The 18,568-nt window shown below is 54.4% G+C and overlaps 9 protein-coding genes across 9 annotated transcripts; 4 read left to right on the plus strand and 5 right to left on the minus strand.

Moving 5' to 3' along the window:
- Window positions 1–165: 165 nt before the first annotated feature.
- N7474_000408 (EAF7 family protein) lies at window positions 166–1,215 on the plus strand (the record flags this gene model as incomplete). The annotated part of the gene is made up of 4 exons (XM_057191823.1): window positions 166–361; window positions 419–564; window positions 633–822; window positions 884–1,215. 4 exons carry the CDS (start codon window positions 166–168, stop codon window positions 1,213–1,215), a joined length of 864 nt encoding a protein of 287 aa, XP_057056776.1.
- A 502-nt stretch (window positions 1,216–1,717) lies between these two features.
- Window positions 1,718–3,224, minus strand: N7474_000409 (isocitrate dehydrogenase (NAD(+)) IDH2; the record flags this gene model as incomplete). The annotated part of the gene is made up of 6 exons (XM_057191824.1): window positions 1,718–1,789; window positions 1,847–2,566; window positions 2,622–2,744; window positions 2,806–2,892; window positions 3,001–3,066; window positions 3,144–3,224. 6 exons carry the CDS (start codon window positions 3,222–3,224, stop codon window positions 1,718–1,720), a joined length of 1,149 nt encoding a protein of 382 aa, XP_057056777.1.
- Window positions 3,225–3,572: 348 nt separating this feature from the next.
- On the plus strand, window positions 3,573–6,776 carry N7474_000410 (exocyst subunit SEC5; the record flags this gene model as incomplete). Its single annotated transcript, XM_057191825.1, has 2 exons — window positions 3,573–5,960; window positions 6,012–6,776. 2 exons carry the CDS (start codon window positions 3,573–3,575, stop codon window positions 6,774–6,776), a joined length of 3,153 nt encoding a protein of 1,050 aa, XP_057056778.1.
- Window positions 6,777–6,835: 59 nt separating this feature from the next.
- N7474_000411 (uncharacterized protein) lies at window positions 6,836–7,524 on the minus strand (the record flags this gene model as incomplete). The annotated part of the gene is made up of 2 exons (XM_057191826.1): window positions 6,836–7,314; window positions 7,398–7,524. Coding segments are annotated over 2 exons (606 nt in total), but the record flags the coding sequence as incomplete, so codon positions are not given.
- A 2,629-nt stretch (window positions 7,525–10,153) lies between these two features.
- N7474_000412 (uncharacterized protein) lies at window positions 10,154–10,864 on the minus strand (the record flags this gene model as incomplete). Its single annotated transcript, XM_057191827.1, has 2 exons — window positions 10,154–10,804; window positions 10,853–10,864. 2 exons carry the CDS (start codon window positions 10,862–10,864, stop codon window positions 10,154–10,156), a joined length of 663 nt encoding a protein of 220 aa, XP_057056780.1.
- A 584-nt stretch (window positions 10,865–11,448) lies between these two features.
- N7474_000413 (uncharacterized protein) lies at window positions 11,449–13,736 on the plus strand (the record flags this gene model as incomplete). Its single annotated transcript, XM_057191828.1, has 2 exons — window positions 11,449–11,709; window positions 11,760–13,736. 2 exons carry the CDS (start codon window positions 11,449–11,451, stop codon window positions 13,734–13,736), a joined length of 2,238 nt encoding a protein of 745 aa, XP_057056781.1.
- A 733-nt stretch (window positions 13,737–14,469) lies between these two features.
- capA (adenylate cyclase-binding protein) lies at window positions 14,470–16,253 on the minus strand (the record flags this gene model as incomplete). The annotated part of the gene is made up of 5 exons (XM_057191829.1): window positions 14,470–15,314; window positions 15,365–15,450; window positions 15,502–15,803; window positions 15,855–16,107; window positions 16,207–16,253. The coding sequence occupies 5 exons, from the start codon at window positions 16,251–16,253 to the stop codon at window positions 14,470–14,472; spliced, it is 1,533 nt and encodes a 510-aa protein (XP_057056782.1).
- Window positions 16,254–16,650: 397 nt separating this feature from the next.
- Window positions 16,651–17,908, plus strand: N7474_000415 (ribokinase family protein; the record flags this gene model as incomplete). The annotated part of the gene is made up of 3 exons (XM_057191830.1): window positions 16,651–16,723; window positions 16,776–17,036; window positions 17,091–17,908. 3 exons carry the CDS (start codon window positions 16,651–16,653, stop codon window positions 17,906–17,908), a joined length of 1,152 nt encoding a protein of 383 aa, XP_057056783.1.
- Window positions 17,909–18,063: 155 nt separating this feature from the next.
- On the minus strand, window positions 18,064–18,440 carry N7474_000416 (uncharacterized protein; the record flags this gene model as incomplete). The annotated part of the gene is made up of 3 exons (XM_057191831.1): window positions 18,064–18,115; window positions 18,178–18,360; window positions 18,418–18,440. 3 exons carry the CDS (start codon window positions 18,438–18,440, stop codon window positions 18,064–18,066), a joined length of 258 nt encoding a protein of 85 aa, XP_057056784.1.
- Window positions 18,441–18,568: the final 128 nt, after the last annotated feature.

Raw genomic sequence — 18,568 nt, forward strand, 5'->3', positions numbered from 1 at the left:
AACACCAAGGAGAATAAGAAGAGCAACACAACTGTTTGTCCCGCGGGCGATAAACGATTGGTGCACAGACCGCCCGAGTGATAAGCTCTCTGAACTGCTTGTCCAAGTCCAACTCAATTCCTTTCCTTCCTTTCCACGACCTGCTTCTCTCACAATTGATCCACCATGCCACCCAGGAAGAAAGCCAAGCGCACACACTCCACCACCCCCCAGGATACCGCCGCGTCGAGCGTCAACACCCCCGGCTCGACCTCGAGCGCCGTCAAACCAGACCCAGACGAGTACGACCTCATCACAGACCCATGGACCGACGAACAGGAGACCGCGCTGTTGAAGGCGATCATCAAATGGAAGCCAGTCGGTGAGTGCGATTCGTGGCCCACAGAATGATCCTCGCGCTGATGTGCTATTCCGCTAGGTATCCATAAGCACTTCCGCATGCTCGCCATCTCCGACTACCTGAAGAGCCAAGGATACGCGCCAGCTTCGGCGGAGCATATGCGCATTGCGGGTATTTGGAAGAAGCTAGGAACTCTCTACAATCTGGAGGAATTGGATGAGCGGGTAAGCTGCGACGCGATGGGCCTGCGACCTCTTCCATGTTTGCTAATGGGTACTTGCTATGGGTGTAGGAGGATTCATTGATCATGGACACAAGCGAGGACGGCGAGCTGTCCAGTGACATGTATTGTCCCTTCGAGCTACCGGATGAGGAATACGGCGAGATGATGTTCGACAGACGGCTGGCGATGGAAAGCTCCACGTCCCCAGTCAGTCACCCGGCCGAGTCTCGACGAGGAAGCACGGTGGCAGATACTGATGGTAATTTTTTGGTTATTTCTGTTCTTCATCGGTCCGAAGCTAACCGCACCGGCCGTCATAGAACCGCGCTCTTCTCCCGCGCCGTCGCGAGGCCGCAAGTCCAATCGCCCATCTCGCCCATCTACGCGCGGAACGCGCTCATCAAAATTGCAGGCAGAAATCAGCAGTCCGGGTAAGGCATCTGATGATGATGGGGAGTCGGGTGAGGATACCGGCGCCAATGACGAGGGCGAGGAGGAGGGTGAAGAGGGCTCCGGCGAGAGCGAGGGTGATGAAGAGGCGGAGGATGAGAAGGGGTCGCGCAGCACTCGCGCGCAGGCGTCTCGGTCGAAGCCGAAGGACAAGAAGCCGGCTACGAGTACGGGGACGCGTCGGACGGGTCGACGTCGGTGAGATTTTTCTTTTTTCCAGCATTGAACTTGATACCTATGGTCGTTTGGGGTTGGTGTTTTGTTTTTATCCATCTGTATGATTATCGAGACTCAGAAGATAAGCTGGCGATGTTTCAGGAAGTTCGGGGACAATGTCCCGATGAGGTACACATAAGGACAGGGTCTTTCTGTCTACCCACCCTGAGGACCCGCGAAGATTTGCGGGCGCTTCTGGAGCGTCAGGTCTAATACGAATTCAGTGACGCGCTACTGATAGGGCAAACGTCAGCTTAACTTAAAATGTCCAGATGTGCAATGGGGACGGGGCCAAGGAAGAGAATCTTAGGGGACTATTGAGAATGTCAAGGAGATCCAAGAAAAGAACTTGATTTGTATGGAGAAAGTGGCATCCTAGTAACTACATAAATAAGGGTAGTCGATCGCTGTAGGAGGTCTAAAGGTCATTTGGGGGTAACAAAGGAAACAGATCAAAAAGGTCATAGTACAAGGAGAGCAGCACCGGTTTACAGGCGCTTCATGATGGCCGCGGCATACTCGTGGGTCTTGGCCTTGCCGCCCAGGTCACCGGTGAGAGCCTAGATCACGGAATTAGTAGGGGTTCGGACGGAAAACGCAGGGAGATAATAACTCACCTTGCCCTCGGACAGGGTGTCGAAAGTGGCCTTCTGGATGCGAGCGGCGTGGTCGTGCAGACCCATGTGCTGCAGCATCATGATACTGCTCAGCAGCAGAGCAGTGGGGTTGGCGAGACCCTTGCCGGCGATATCGGGGGCAGAGCCGTGGACGGCCTCGAAGATGGAGCACTCGTCACCAATGTTACCGGAGGGAGTCAGACCCAGACCACCGATCAGACCGGCGCACATGTCGGACAGAATGTCACCGTACAGGTTAGGCATGACCAGGACCTTGTCGTTGTAGGGGGTGGGGTCGGTGACGATGCGCAGGCAGGAGTTATCCAGCAGCTCGGCGTCGAACTCAATGTCGGGGAAGTCCTTGGCGATCTCGCGGGCGGTGTTAAGGAAGAGACCGTCGGACATCTTCATGATGGTGGCCTTGTGCACGACGCGGACCTTCTTCTTATTGATCGACTGCGCGTACTGGAAGGCGAAGCGCAGCACACGCTCCGAGGCCTCCTTGGTGATGAGCTTGATGCTCTGCACCACGCCATCCACCACCACGTGCTCAATGCCAGAGTATTCACCCTCGGTGTTCTCACGGATCAGGACGGTGTCGACGTTGTCGTAGGGGGTCTTGTAGCCGGCGATCGAGCGGCAGGGACGCAGGTTGGCGAACAGGTTGAAGGTCCGGCGGAGAGTCAGGTTCAGGGAGACGTGGCCCTTGCCCACGGGTGTCTGTAAAGAGGTAGAGTTTAGTATTTTCACAAGCCAACAAGTAGAAATCACATACCGCCAGAGGACCCTTGAGGGCGACGTAGTTCTTCTGCACGCTCTTGATAGCCTCATCGGGGATGGCGGTCTTGCCATCCTTGAGGATGGGGGTGACATCGACGGACTCCCACTTGACCGGGGCCTAGAGGAAGACAGTTTTAGCATCACGGATGAGCGGAGTCGGCATCCCGAGGGGTCGGTACCTTAGCAGCCTCGAAGATGTCCTTGACAGACTGCGAGATCTCCGGTCCAATGCCATCACCCTCAATCAGAGTGACGGTGTACTTGCCCTATTCACAATAATCAGCCTTGTCCGCGCGATTCTGCCACTCCATGTGCGGATCGCGGGTAATGCGTCCGGCAGCAGCAAAAACTGAGGTCACGGCAGTGTCACGTACATCAGCGCCCTTCTGGCCCTTGAACTTGGCCACGGGGTCTTGCGAAGCACTAGCGTAGGTGCGTAGCTATCGGAAGTAAGTCAATTGAGTCGTCCTGCATCGCAATTGGGGGAGGGCGGGTATGGTGATGGAGGGCTACGTACCTGCGACACGGGGGCGAAGCTGGAGACCACACGGGGCGACCGCAGGCATCGGGCAGCAGTAAAGGAGCGAGCAGCGAGCATAGTGACGATAGCCCTGAAAGAGTGAGGGAAGGTGGATTGGGAGTGGGAGGGAATAGAGGAGAGAGAGAGTCGAAAGAAAGAAAGACGGAGAGCGCAAATTCTCGGCACCCGCCCGATCCGACCGGACTGACGGCCTGAGTGGCTTGGCTTGATTTGGGGCCGACCTTCGGACTGTTTACTCTGGCATCCATTCGTACTACTTGCTTATCACCCCATACCATCCCATACCACAGGATATGTAATTATCCATTGGGGTATTGATATTCTTCACCATTGTACTCTTTCGTTCCTCTTGTCTGCCTCCTCTCTCCTGCCCTTCCCTCCCTTCCCTGACTCCATCGCCACGCCATGGCCGCCGACTTGGACGTCGCCAGCCACTACAACCTGCCCTCCGAATACCCCGAAGAATGGCCGGCAGCATTGAACGATGATGATGATGTCGAGGAGGAACCTGCTGTCCAGCGCACCAAGACCAAATCCCGCCCACGCAAGTCGCGCTACTTCGCGCTGGAACGCACCGACAGCGACTTGCGCAAGAGCTTTGGATCTCGCCATGGGAAGGAGGCGGCCCGAGAGAAAACAAAACGGGACGAACCAGATCCACTAGGAACCAGTGACAGCGTCCTTCGCATCCTCAAGCAGCGTGGAGTGCCCCTCGAAGATGCAGGCGGCAGCCGGTCCCGGTACCTGCTCTCCTCGACGTCCTTCTCGCCCGCGCTCTTCCTGTCCCAAGCACACTCGACGGCCTCGATTCAAGAGCTAACCAGTGGCCTCGACCGTCTGTCGCACTCCATCGACCAGAAGTCGGCATCGCTAAAGGTCTTGGTCGAAGCCAACTTTGAGCGCTTCGTGCGGGCCAAAGCAACCATCGATAGTGTTTACGCGGAAATGAAAAATCCAGGGACAGAACAAGAGAATGAACAGACTCTGGCACCGCGCAGGTCGGCCGGCCATGTCCGCACCCCATCGGGCCAGCAGCGAAGCATCTCCCCCTTACCCCTGGGCAAGAAAAAGAATGCGCTCACGAAGGACAACGAGTACGGCATGAGGAGCATCCGAGGTCCTCTGGTGGAAGCCTCTGTCAAGGCAGAAGAGGTGTGGGGTCCAGCTTTGGGAGGGCGAGACCGGGAACAGATGTTGAAGGCAGTCGTGGATTCAATGGAGAAGAACCGGGACGTATATGAGATCGGAAGCCATCTCTCCAAGGCCATCCAACAAAGGGACTATGACGCTGTTTTTGAGCAGTATACCAAGGCCAGAACACTGGCGAATCGCGCAAAGAACATCGCAGAACAGGCCTCCAGTAGTGGCCGACAGCTGACCGACTTCGAGACACATACGATCCTGGCGATGGGTCGCATGTGGATGGAGGTCGGCCAACAGATCAATGACTTCAAGCGGGATCTCTGGAAGCGCCTCAGCGATGCACCAACGACGTCGACCACAAGCACCGCATCGGGCCCTCTGGAAGAGCATATGGAGCTGATCGGAGCATTGTTGGAACTGGGTGTCGAGAAGAACCCTATCTGGGCATGGCTTCAGAGCCGCTCTGAATTCCTCAAGTCGAAAATCACCTCTTTCTGTGATCGATGTAAGGTGGAGATCGAGATTTTGAGGCGGAGGCTGGCCGGCGGGGAGAAACCAACGCCGCAGGCGACGGCGTCGTACCTGCGCTTAGCACCCCGGGATGGCTCGTCAGAAATTCCTGAGAGCCTGGACACAGATCAAGTCATTGAGCTCTGGGATTGCCTTCAAGCATACTTGACCAGGCTGTTATCGTCACAGGGCGGTTTGCTCGGTGAAGCCCTCGATTTCTGGGAAGTGGCGCAGTCCTTCATTGACGGCAATCGACAACGGATTCTTCCTGCTGGCTTTGAGGGGGAGAGCCGCAAGCATCATCAACTGTCGAGAAGCAACATCCAGGAGCTCGAGAAGGGCATTGTGCAGCTGGTCAATCTGATCCGGGAGAATGTGCTTGCCTTGTTCACCGAACCACCCACAGAAGATGTCTCTAGCCTTTTCTCTCCGGTCCCAGACACTCCAACCAGCCCAGAGTCCAGGGGTGTTACACCGACGGAGTCTCGATTCAAGCTTGATCCCAGGAATCTGCCGTTCCCAATCCCGAAGCGCGGGGAGCACTGGGATGACTTTGCATTTTGGCCGCCGTTTTCCAACTCACTCAGTGGCGTCCACTACCTTAGCAAATTTCTGGTCATCATTGGGACTGCCGCCAGTGACATGGCTGCCTTGCCCCCAGTCAACGGCGGTGGGCAACCTCATGACCTGCTGAAGGTCCTAGTGAGTACCGCGAGGGAGCGGTGTGCGCGTGTTGCTTGTGCCGCCTGGAGTAAAGACGCGGAGAATTGCAAGATGCTGGAAGACTGGACGCGTGATTCGGAGAAGCGGGATCTGACCAAGATGCCGGGACTCTTTTTCGCCTTTGAGAGCACCATTCTCAGCGGCATGCAGAAAATCTTGTATATTTCGGAGGCCATGACGAAGCCAGGCTCAGTGGATGTCGTTACGCAGCCACCTGCAAAACTGCTTCAGATGGTCCGTTCCCAGTTTGTGTCCAGCGTGTACAAGGCGCTCAGCGGTCTCGTCGAGAACGCAGAACGTGTCACCCCCGTGGAAGAAGAGGACGAATGGACTCTTTCCAGACTCGCAACGTCTGGTCTAGGACATGACGCCGCTCTGTCTGTTCTCGCGGCGAACTCGGTCGACTCTCGGAATAGGGTAAGTCTGAGTCGGCCCCGGTGATTGACCAGCTCACTAACAGCACCATAGAACGTTCGCATTCTCCTGACGCTTTCCAACCTCAAGGCCCTTCAGGCCGACTATGTTCCACAGCTAATCACCAACTTCGAGACCTCGTTCTCCGTTAAGTTGACCGAAGAAGGGAACACAGTCCGAGACGTGCTCAGCCAGATCGAAGACCAGCTGTTCAAGTCCTACACCACACCGGTCATCGCTTCCTTGAACGAGATCATCGCCAATGGCATCGCATCGCCCGACTGGGTGCCGTCCACCGACCGGCCAGACCAGGTCCGCCCTTACGTCTATGCCACCATGCTGGCCCTCGTGCTGGTGCACACCGAGATATCCACAACGATCCCCTCGACCGTGTCCGCCAGTTCCAGCCGCACCCCGTCCAACGCCCCGGGATCGCTGCTGTACGTCATCCTCACGCATCTCTTGGCGCAAATCTCCACGTCTCTATTAAATGCGTTCAGCGCACGTAAGACATTTACCCTGGCCGCCTTGATGCAAGCCACACTGGACACGGAGTTCATCGCCCAGACGTTATCGCAGTATTCGTCCGACGAGGCATCGAACATCCAAAGCCAGATCTATGTCGAACTGGACCGACGCACCACGAACGAAGCGCGCACGAAACTCCAAGCCGAGCTGGGCGAGATGCGAGTCGTCCTCAAGAGACTGCGAGACCGCACCAAGGGCGAGTTCGCCTGCTTCAAGAAGTCTCGCAGTGGCGGCGGTGGAGGTGGAGGTGGTGGAAGTGGCGGAGGATCCAAATCATCTACGAATTCATAGATAATGCAAACTAGCAACGTTGAATGTTAATTAAGGGTATCACAACTTTTGAACTGTCTTCATTGTCCCACCATCCGCTGCACCCGACTCAACAACGCCGAACTCTCCCTCCCCAGCCTCCGCTTCCCAAACTGGTCCGGCCGTTTCGCACGCGCCATAGCCTCGCGCTCCTTCTGCTTCGTCTCGCGCTCCCGTTCGCGCTGCTCCGCAGCCATCCTCCGCTGCTTCGCAATCTCCATCTCCTTCGTAAACGCCGAGCGCTTAGGCCTGCGCTCTTTCTTTCTATCTTGTCTCTCGCGCGGCCGACGTCGCTCCGCGCGCGCCTCCGGCTCTGGCTCTGGCGCCGGTTCATTCAGCATAGCCATACGCTCAGGGTGGATCTCTGGACTGGTTTCCTTGTCGTGCTGCTCATTTCCACCCTCCTCCTCCCTCTCGTAGACGGATTTTGTCGGCGCAGAGGCGCGTTCTTCGGCTTTGATCTTGGCGTACGCTTTTTTCACTTTGGCTTTTTGGATCAGGTCCGTTTTGATTTTTTGGGCTGTGCGAGCAAACAAGCGAACACGGTTAGTCCTGGCGTCACATAACATATAAAACCGGAGGCAGTAAGTGGGTGCTACTCACTTTTCCGTCGATAGGTGCCGTCGGGCAGATTTGCTGGGCCGACGCTGAAGCCCTTGCGTTTTTTGGCTGGGGGCTCGGCTGGCCGGCTGTCTGCGGCCGACTCGGCAGAGCGTTTGGAGGGCATGATGCCTGATTGTTGCCAATCTGGAGTTGGGATGGGGGTGTGATGGGTGATGTTGGTGGCGGGCGGTGGTGAGAGAAAAAAGTTGTCCGAGCGCGGCAGCGGAGATAAGCTACGCAAGGTACCTCTCGAGACTACACTAGCTACACTAGGACTACATGTAGGTTATAGCCTACATTCTTCAACTGTCTTGAGCCCCATTGCTAAGATCACTAGAATATATTGAGCACGCGGAGGCATAGCATTTTTGAAGAGCGAAGTTCTTGACTTCAGACTGTTCGAGAGATCCGGCAGAAGACTAAGAATGCCTGGTCCACGCTAGCGGATTCGGATACTCGAACACACTGAAAGAACCATCCATATGTTGTGCCCGTCCAGTGTGGACCAGAGGGTAAATGGAAAATGTGGATGATGTTGATGATATCCACCCGTTAGATATCCAGCGGTTCCTGTTCAAAATAGACCAAATGCGAAGCTTTGGGCTTAACAAGTTCTGAGATCTATCCAATGGGGGTGATCTGACGGGATACCAATCGGGTCAGGGTTGGGGTTTCCTGTCCTTTTCGAATATTGACGTTAATTTGAGATGGCCATTTCGGTCTTCTGATAGCACATTTCTGGCATGCTATGGATTATTATTTCTCTCTGTGTCTATTACGAATGTTCGCAGAGCATGAAATTGCCGAGTTTATTGTGATCGATATGAAGTCGAGAAGGTTATGCAATACGGGTGACACTCAACGCTTCATAGCGCATCTGATTAAAACGTTGTGCCGGCTTGGTTTCTCACCAGAGATCTCATGCAACAGCCCTGGTTTGAGTGTTTCGCCGAGGATGTTAAAAACACCTTGTATGTAAGTTTTTATTTACAGAATAAAGTTAATTTCACTTCAAACACATACAGGATTCATTCCGTTCTTGAAGCCGAATAATGAATTGCCCGTAGCTAAAGTGTGGCTGGTGGGATAGCAATCATATCGGAATCTCGCCTTTCAATGGATTGGCTTGATTCGCCAAGCTCAACATTTATTTCATCAGCTTGTTCACGGCGGGGATATCTTCCAACAGTTTCACTCCTGTTGAGATAACTTTGATCTGATTCCTGGCTCTGGCCGTGGCTACTATATGACCCTCTTCTCAAACGGACGAGTAGTGGTCGAAGAGTCGCCGCTGATGAAGCAGTAAGGGCTACCCCAACCTCAAAATGCGAAGTAATAACGAGGGCCGTATTGAAAAAGAGATTTTTAGGGTCAATGAGATAATGAATATACGCAAATCTTGTCAGGGTGGCAATGCTGGCACTGTTTCGTGAGAGTTAGTTTGCGAAAATCTTCTCCCTAAGGGCAGCTAGGAGAGCTTATTGCAACATACCAGGAGCCGAGCGTTAGAATAATCCCAACATAAATTTTTGTACGAAATCCCACATGAAGGTGATGAACAATGAATATGGGCAAGATGACGACTGTCCAATCGGATGCGCTAATAATGGCCGAGTGAGCGTAGGTAGCCTTTACTGTCCCAATTCTGTTGCAGTTTCCATGGAGGCGCCAAAAGGCGGACACTGGTTCACACTGGAACAGAGCGAAGAACAGCAGAAAGACACTATAGGTGAGAAGTATAGCGAGCACGATATATAGAGGCAAGGTATGTTTGCGTTCGATGGTGAAGCGGAGGAGAAACAGGGTGATGGATAACTTGATCAACCCTGTTGCTATAATGTAGGCCATTTCATATATAAAGAGTAACTGAGAAAATATCTGAGAGAGGTTCAAGGGCGTTCAGGTAACTCCGGGGCACTTGCCTTCAAGCCCAGAACAAGCGTTGGTTGAGAGATACTCGGCCACCTGTGCCCGAAACTACCAGTTCCAACTCCAGCAAGGAGACAGGCAGAGGCTAGTACAAAAAGTATCTTCGTCCCACATTATTAGGTCCTGGGCTGAGCAATAGGTGATCTTCGGTTGAAGACATACCAATGAGGCCACTGATAGGGCATCATCCGCCCCAAAGCCCCCTGTTAGTCTGATCCGCACATAGCATCGGAGAGCAACTGTGGTTATTGTAAAAACAAGCAAGCATACGACAACCGCAACAAGTTGGGAGCCTTGACTACTCATAAGAGCTGTTGGGATTAACTGAGCTCACACTTCCAACGGAGAGCTCGGCATTCTTCACGTCATAGTCACGTGATGTTTAAAGAAAAAGCTAATTTCGCTCAGAATCGGAGCAAAATAACAGCTAGACCAAAAATGCACCATGTTGTACGGTGTCCTTATTGCCCGAAATCCTTTTTCTAGACCGGAATCCGCGACATCCACGTTAAAAAAGTTTGCTATGACATACTCGCCTTCTGACTCGGGTTCTTTAACCTGCTCAAGCATTGTACATATAAGACGTTTACAGAGGACAGTTGGGCTCATTCGTTCATGCCCGGTAGCAAACTGCAGTTAAATTGACAACTTTTGCTTTTAATTGGCAGACTTAGATCAGAGTGTAGACCGTTAGCTCCGCAGATAAATGCTTCTGCTTGACCTCCGGTTGTCCAGCTCGAATTATTGTTTCTCGTTTTTGTCATGATTTCCGCGAAACATGTTCTCCCTGCATATTATTAATGAATCCAATAATTATTTATACCAGTTTAGTATTCATCGTGACGGCGGAAATTGTTCATTCCATTTCCCACTTCCTGCCGGCCCATCGGGGTCATATCCAGCAGGTGATACGTGGACAGGAGGATCTCCAAGCCTCGAGATGAGGTATCGTAGGTGTGAAATACCTCGTCACCTTCCCGATAGAACGAGCAGAGTCCAAAGTAGCCGTTTCCAGGTTTCCAGGTGATAGTCTCTCCCTGTGCCTCGGCCTCAGCCCACGTTTGGCGCGTTTTCGCAGAGCTATAAAAAGGAAACTTCCAACCCATCCGATCCTTGTACGCAGTGATTTCAGACAAGGGCGCGGGAGCCACGGCGGCGAAAGAAGTGTCCCTGCTCCACAGGTGGCGGAGGTCGGGAATATGGTCCATGCAGAATGAGCACCCCACGCAGACCTCGGTTTCGTGGGGTTCCAACATGAAATGGTAGAGAATTAGCTGTTTGCGTCCGTCGAACAGATCCCCCAGGCTCTTCACTCCATCAGGCGTATCAAACTGGAACCGAGCTGGGTCGTGGATGCGCACCATAGGCAGCTCACGGCGAGATACCGCGAGCTCCTGCAGCAGGCGAGTCGCCGCTTTCTCCTGCTGGAGGAGACGGGCTCGAGCATCCTGATACTGATCCGGCCTGACAATTTGTTTCTACCAGCCGTGAGCGACATTCACTACGTAGTTTCGAGGGCAGCATACCTGGCTGTCCATTGTTGCAGATCGTGACTCGACGAAAGAGTAGGTCGGTAGCTGAGCTAGCTAACTAGTGGGTGGCGGGGAAGGCCAAGAATTCGGTCTAGTACAAATATGGCAATATTGATGCCTTAGGGAGGGCGTTGAGTTCAGTAAGCCAGGCTTCGAAAACGGCAGCCTGAGCACAAAATCGCGAGTGTACGTGATAATAATTATTTATCTATCATGATAGTATATGCGCCTAACCTATACGATCAATCTGTCCTAGATATACCTTACAACACCTGACCGCTCTCACCGTACCGATCGAAACGGACCCACCCGATGACATGATGCGGATGACTTCAACGGCAGTGTTGCACTCCGGAACTTCCCTCTGCTTTCTCTCTGCCATATATAATACTTCCCTTGTGGGCCCTGTCGTCCCCTGTCGTCAACTAGTGCTACTCCCATTACCTGCGTTCTCTGCGTCACTCCCCTCACTCTCGTCCTACACCGCATCCCCCTCTCCCCACCCCGATAACGCTGCTCGAGGCAAAAGGCGCTCGCCACGTCCACCTCCTGCAATGTCAGCTGCGAATCCACCGATCTAGCTCGCCATAATGCCGCTTTTTACTGATCCGGATCGCCGGCAGGAGAGCCGGTGGTCCGAGGATCACGACCATGAATCACAGGCCCCGGGGTCCCCTCTGATTCAGGCAGGCAGCCAAGGCCACGGCCAGAGAGAGACTCTGGTGGTAGCGGAAACAGCGGCAGGACCGATCCAGCCGACGGCGCTGAATCCACTCAAGATGTGGACGAATGAACGCGAGGAACTCATTCATCGAATTAAGGAGTCGTCGCCCTGGAGGCTGCAGCGTGGGGTATGTAGGGCGCTCAACGCCATTTGACTCAAAACTGACAGACAGAACAGTCACCCGAGGTCTCACACGACCACGGGATGCCGCATACTTTGTCCGAACTAAAGCCTGTGGAAGAGCAAGCATCTGAATGGCAACACCCGAAGGGATCAGAGGAGCTGGGATCGCCGGCCGACATCCAGAGACCTCGCTCTGCGTTGCATTCGGGCGACTTCAGCGAAGGCGCCACAGCAGACCCTCCGCAATCCCCTCGAGCTCTCTTCGCTGAGCGAAGGAATGCCTCGCCTTTTCCCCTCCTCAGCACTTCCCCGACTACGCCATGGTTCGGTACGCCGGCTTTTCCGACACCCTTGCGCAGGCCAAATACCGGTGATTACCGCGAAGGGAGAGTAGCAGTGGAAACTCGCTCCAGAGCACCCTCTTTGGGATCGTTCTCCTCAAGCTACGTTCTCAAAACTCCGACCAGTCCCCTGGTGCATCAGGCCAACAACACCGATCTGGACTTCTCGCCACGGATTGATCCTGTGGAAGTAGCTGAGCCCTCTGATAGGGCTAATCGCCGCCGAACATTGCCCCCGGGGTCCTTCCGACATCTGGAATCGTCGCCTCCGGCTTCCCGGGGCGTCCATCTCCGCAGCCCCTGTCCGCCCGGAAGACGGGAAGATCTCTTCTCTCTCCAGCCTAGTTCTCCTCGTCGGTCATTGACTTCTGCGTACAGTCTTCAACTTGCATCATCGGGACAGAGCCCCATCTCGCGTGCGAGAAGACCATCTCTCGCCACGGATATCTCTGCCAAACCCCACGCCCCGCTGGTGGGGTCATATGAAGAATCGATTCTTCGAGGGCGGATGTCAATGAACCCGTCCAAACCGCTGGATTTCACAGCCCAAATCGGCGTGCTAGGCAAAGGCAAATGCAAAGCCCACTTGAAGTGTCCGCCGCATGTGACCGTGCCTTTCCCCGCTGTCTTCTACAGCTATCCCACCTCGGGCAGTGGGCGCTCTATCTCGGACGACAATCCAAGTCCGTACGTTGGGCAAATCGATCTGGAGAACTCTCTACCCAGAGACGAGTTGAATACAACCCGGCGTCGTAGACGACGCGCCAGTCCAGCCACAACTCACAAAGGCGTGGCCACTGAAGACGCGAACTCGACTCGAGTCCTTGATGCTGACACGATTCGTCGTCGGGAAAAGAAGAGCCGCCGCGCAGAGTCGCCCAAGTGTCCTCCGGGAGGGTGCTACCGGATCCCGCAGCAGGGCCAACTGCAGATCATGATCAAGAGCCCGCACAAGACCGCCGTCAAATTGTTCCTCGTCCCATACGATTTGAGCGACATGGAGCCCGGTACCAAGACATTCATCCGGCAGCGAAGCTACTCGGCGGGGCCAATCCTCGACATGCCGCTGAGTGCTCGAAAGAACTTCGGCACTGACCGTCCAGAAGCATCATTGAATACCTCGGAAGACCCGAAGGATAAACCTGTCCTGCGATATCTCGTCCATCTGAACATCTGCTGCCCCGCGCGCGGTCGGTTCTTCCTCCATTCGAGCATCCGAGTGGTCTTCGCAAACCGAGTCCCCGACGGCAAGGAGAGCCTGCGCAATGAGATCCAACTGCCGGAACCCCGCTACAGTCCATACAAACCCACTCGGGATTCCACGCTCCTTGGGTCCGCCGGTGCTCGTGCGGCGATTGAAAAGGCCTCCCGCAGACGGAGTGTCGGCCAGGGAACAGTCCCACCCCTTCTTCGTCCACATCTCTCCTCGCCAAGTGACCTTCCCTCGCAGTGGGATGTACTGGGTCCCGCGCACGTCGCGCAGAAAATTCCCAATTCCTCCGAGAGTAACATGTATAACAAGCTCAACAAGGGGGATGTCGGGTACGGAGGCTACCCCTTCTCACCGTCGGGCGAAGGTCCTGATTTCGGTGAGAGTTTACTTGCCAAACGGCTTCGAAGCTTGGATGTGCACAAGCACGATCTGGAGCGTCAGGGCCAGGGCACGAAGCCGAGTACATCTACTCGGTAGTGTCTTCCACTCCACTCCCCACTCTCCACTCTCCACCCAGCCCGATTTCTCTACAAGCAATCGGCAGACCCTTCATATCTCCTCTATTCATGCCCGACCCTGTCTTGGGTATGACCCCACACTTCTCCCATCTCCACACAGCCTACTGTCTCCACGGTATAAAGACAGTATCGGTGCCCATCGCATATCACCGTGCCTACTAACCCCCAACCTCAACGACACTGCAGCGCAGGGTGTCTTCATTCCGATGCGGGTATATCGCCCCTCTCTCTATCTTTATCACACACACATGACTCATGAATCAGACCACGCCAGGCGCACCGGTCATCAAACTATACTTAGTTCAAGTCAGCATTTACGGACCGGCGTCATCATCGAATCCTCTTCAAGTTCTCCTCCCTGTCGTATGGGGTTTTGTCGTGAGTAATTGCGGATATAACTGTACAGAAAATCAAACTACATCGTCAATCAATCCATACACAATGAATGATACCATCGTAAGAACTGTAGGACAGTAGCTTCACTCAAGACTAGGAATAAGTAACCCCAAACAACTTGGCAAGATGACCATGTATTCTGGCGATATATATCTACAGAAAACGCTAGATACTGCAGTTCAAACAGCAAAGATTTTCAAGTCTGACAGACACAGGAAAATAGTAAAACACGGTAAGAGCAGGAAAGGGGAAACAAGGCTAGGGACAGCCCAACACCGTTCCTTTTCTTGCCCTTTCTACCCAGCATGCTCGACAATCTCATTGACCAGCACACCATCCTTGACGTAGCTCTTGATCTGCTCAGGAACAGGGCACTCCTTCGTATCATCATCGGTACCCTCCTTGGGCGGGAGCATAATATTGACAGCGGCGCACTTGCTAGTGAACACCTCCGTGGTGAGACTCTGCTGACCCAGATAGATAGTCGCGCCATCGACCTGGTCCATAAGAATGGTGGGGACGAAGCCGTCGACCTGCAGCGCGAATTTGGGGCACTTGATGACGTCGAGGCTGCTGACGAGCGAGTCAACGATGATAGAAAGGCCATTGCAGTTGTCGATGGCGATAGCGTTGGCCTTGTTCGATACCTTGACGATGGTCTTGTTGCAGCGGGAGATCAGGATCGAGTGGTTCTGCTGCGCCGTGATGTCGACGATCTCGCCCGGGTTATCGAAGTTCTCGACCAGCCACTTGTTGCCCTCCAACTCCTTGCGCGGCGGCTTGCGGGCCCGCATGCTCTCGGGCTTGGGCTTCTTACTCGGCGCAGGGGACTTGCCCCGGACTGAGCTCGAGCGCTCTGGTGCCGTCGAGCCCGCGCGCAGGCTGGGGTTCTTGTGCGTCATCTCCGACTTGTCGACCTTGCGCAGGCTCGATGTGATACCCTCGCCTTGGTTGAGCTGGTCGAACACCGCCGCCATGTCCGGTGCAGATGCCGCTCCAGGCGGCGGAGGGGGAGGCGGTGGGCCGCCACCTCCAGAGACGTTGAGAGATGGCACAGGGGGGGAGGGGGCGGCGGAGGCACGCCGCCTGCAGCAGCGGGTGGAGCTGGAGCAGCTGGAGGAGCTCCTCCACTCTTGATCTGCTTCAAGGCGTCCAGCGCATCAACCCCAGACTCGTCGTTCCACACCAGACCCTTGGGGTAGTGTTTCAAGAGGTAAGCCGCGAGACCCTTGAAGATCTGATAGTATGCTTGAATGTACTCGACGTGCGTACGATCCCTGCCAAATCATTAATAACGCGATTTAGTGGAAGCATAAGTTTGCACTCACTTCTCCTTGTATTCTTTCAGCACCTTGTTGCCGTAGTATTCGATTCCACCCATCATATCCTGCACAAATGCCGCGGGCTTCATCTCGAAGAACCATCCCAGGGCGACGATTCCCTCTGCAACAGCGCTCAAGTGGTTGAACAGCGGCGACGCTCGGTTGGACTCCCGGATGTTGTTAATGCCATCCGAGGCCTTGTGCAGATCCGTCATGAGCTCTGGTGGCTGGGGCTCGGGCTTCTTGGCCTTTGTCGAGACGTAGAGGTAGGTGCGCTCGGCTTGGAACGCTTGCAGGACTGCTTTCGACTGAATAAGTCAGTCAGTATGCAACTCTTCATTTGATTAAATCAGACACACCTGCTCCGCGACCAATCCACCGATCTCCTCTCCCAGGCTCACAAATTTCTGGACCTCGTTCTTGATCAGTGCGTCGAAGTCTTGGATCTGCAGCGGAATTGGGTCCGCTACTGGAGCGGCTGGTGCGGGAACCGCCTTGGGGGGTGCAGGAGGAGCCGGCGGTGGAGGTGTAGAGACGCCCATGCTCTTTGGTGAGCTGGGGCCTTCCACCGCCATGGCCATATCCTCCAAGCGGGAGGTGGCAGCCTCAAGCCTGTCGAGACACATGCATTGTCAGCGAGGAGCACGGGATAAAACCCTCATAGCGTGAAGTTGGCGGTACGAGAATAGGGAGAGGATCCTTGGAGCATACCGCTTGATGAGAGTGGTGAAGTTGTGCATAGGGGCGGGGGTCGCCATGATGTAGTACACGTAGCTCGGAGGTGAGATTCAGGTAGGGGGCGGGGACAGTTGGTTTGAAGAAGGGGTGAGAGATGAGACTCAATTGAACAGATCTCAACCGCTATAAGGGCTGGGAAATGGGCAGCCTAGTCCCTAGGCAGCAAGACAGAAAGGAAGAATGGATGGGATGAACATGAGCTCCTGACGGCTAAAGTTGTCGCTGAGCTCTGTGACAGTACGGTACAGCAACGTGCTCAAATACCACCAGAGAGTCTTCTATCTTTCGTATGGTATGTAACAGCTTATCCACAGCGAACCTACCTTATCACGTTCCATCACTTCCTCCTCTCTCTCTCTCTCTCTTATAGACTTGATAGATTCCCAATTATTTGTTCCTTATCTTGGTCAAATGGCCATGGCTGAAGCCAAGACCTCTCCCGACCAACATACCCCAGTCGAATTCTGCACTCTGGGAATGTTCATCCTCGGTATGTCGGACAATGTATCTTTACGGATGAACGCTCACACATGGCGTACCAGATGATATCGACTTCGGCGACTCCAGGCCCGGAGTGAAAAACATCCTTGGCGGAGCCGCATCGTTCGCTGTAGTGGGTGCCCGTTTAGTAGCAGGCCCTGCGCATGCCCGGTCCGTGAGCTGGATCGTGGACATGGGTTCTGATTTCCCACCAGAAGCCCTGGAAGCGATCAAGTCATGGAACACTGACTGTGTTTTCCGACAAGACCACAGCAGGCTGACTACCAGGGCATGGAACGGGTATCACCCCAGTGAGAAACGAGGTATGCTTTTTAGTTGGTAACTAGCAGTGTGGACCTAAAGATATATATTCGCAGATTTTAAGTATCTCACCCCAAAGTTGAGGCTGGAGCCATCAATGCTCTCAGACACTCAAGTGTGGTCGCGGACCTTTCATATGGTCTGCTCTGCCTCCCGGTGCATTTCAATTGTACAAGATATTCTGCGCCGAAGAGATGCGCTACACCAAGCGGGTCAAGCCCCATCCACCACACACGCCTCGAACCGACCTATCTTTGTCTGGGAGCCGGTGCCCGACCTCTGCACACCAGAGGAGCAGGAAAAGTTCTTCGAAGCCAACCGGGTAGTGGATGTGGTTAGCCCTAATCATTTAGAGCTTGGGATGATGTTTGACCAGCCTGGTTGGACCGAAGAAAGTACCGAATTGGTCCAAAAGATTCTCGATTCCGGCGTTGGACCGGACGGGAAGGGCTGTCTGGTTATCAGAGCTGGAAAGGACGGGAGCTACGCCTACTCGAGAAACCAAAAGATTTGGCTACCGGCATATCATCAGCCCAACTCCTCGGGCACTACGGCTGTGCTCGACCCCACGGGTGCGGGCAATTCGTTTCTAGGGGCATTGGCTCAGGGAATGGTGAGTGCGGGTCGTGCACCGTTCCAGGTCATCGACTCCGTCTTGGAACAGTCGGAAAACTGGAGGAAGGAAGTGGATGCCTGGGGACAGCAACGGGACTTGCTCCTGGCGCTCATCTGCGCCACCGTCGCAGCAGGGTTCGTGGTGGAACAGATTGGGGTGCCGCAGATATCCGGGGCAGGAAATGGCAGGGAATTGTGGAACCAGTCTGAATTCACGGAACGACTCCGTCTGTACACGCAGCGATTATTTAGAACATAGAACGAGTCTCGGCAGACCAATTGATCAAAAATGGTCGATTGAGGGAACGCCATTCTATTGTCGTACATCCCACAGAAAAATGATATCACAGACAACACAAGAAAAGAAAAGGTCGCGGAATGCTGGTAAATCCTCCTCCAGCTGGCCGTAGCTCTCTATGAGTCGTTCTTCTGTTGCCTCTCGTGCTCGATGATCTGCTTGCTCCAGCTAAAGGGGGTAGATCATCAGCACACTGGCATGGTTTGGAGGGGGGAAGGTGATGGGCTCACTATCGGCTGGGGAAGAATCTGCCTGGCTCGGGCATGCGATCTCGGCGCTCGCGGTCGGCACTGATGCCCCAGGTCACGGCGGCAATACCAATGACAAAAGCGCTCATGATGGCGGTGTTGACCCTCCAGTTGGCCGGCTGGGCATACCACCCACCAGCGGGGGACCAGACTTCCTTGGGATACCTGTGGGCACGAATGGGTCAGTTTCCATGTCATCTGAATGAGGAATATCACACGCACGGGATCTTTCCACCTCCGCCCATTGTGACTGAGATGCAATTGCAGTGAATGTGGGAGGAACAACGGAGACGGACGGGGCAGAGGTCAAACCGTCAGAAGGAAAGGCAAGTCAGCGCCAAGCCACTATACCCAACACGGGTTAGCGCCACTC

The sequence above is a fragment of the Penicillium riverlandense genome (genome assembly GCF_028828495.1).
Source record: "Penicillium riverlandense strain IBT 135883 chromosome Unknown utg000001l_segment0_segment0, whole genome shotgun sequence".
Lineage (NCBI taxonomy): Eukaryota > Fungi > Ascomycota > Eurotiomycetes > Eurotiales > Aspergillaceae > Penicillium > Penicillium riverlandense.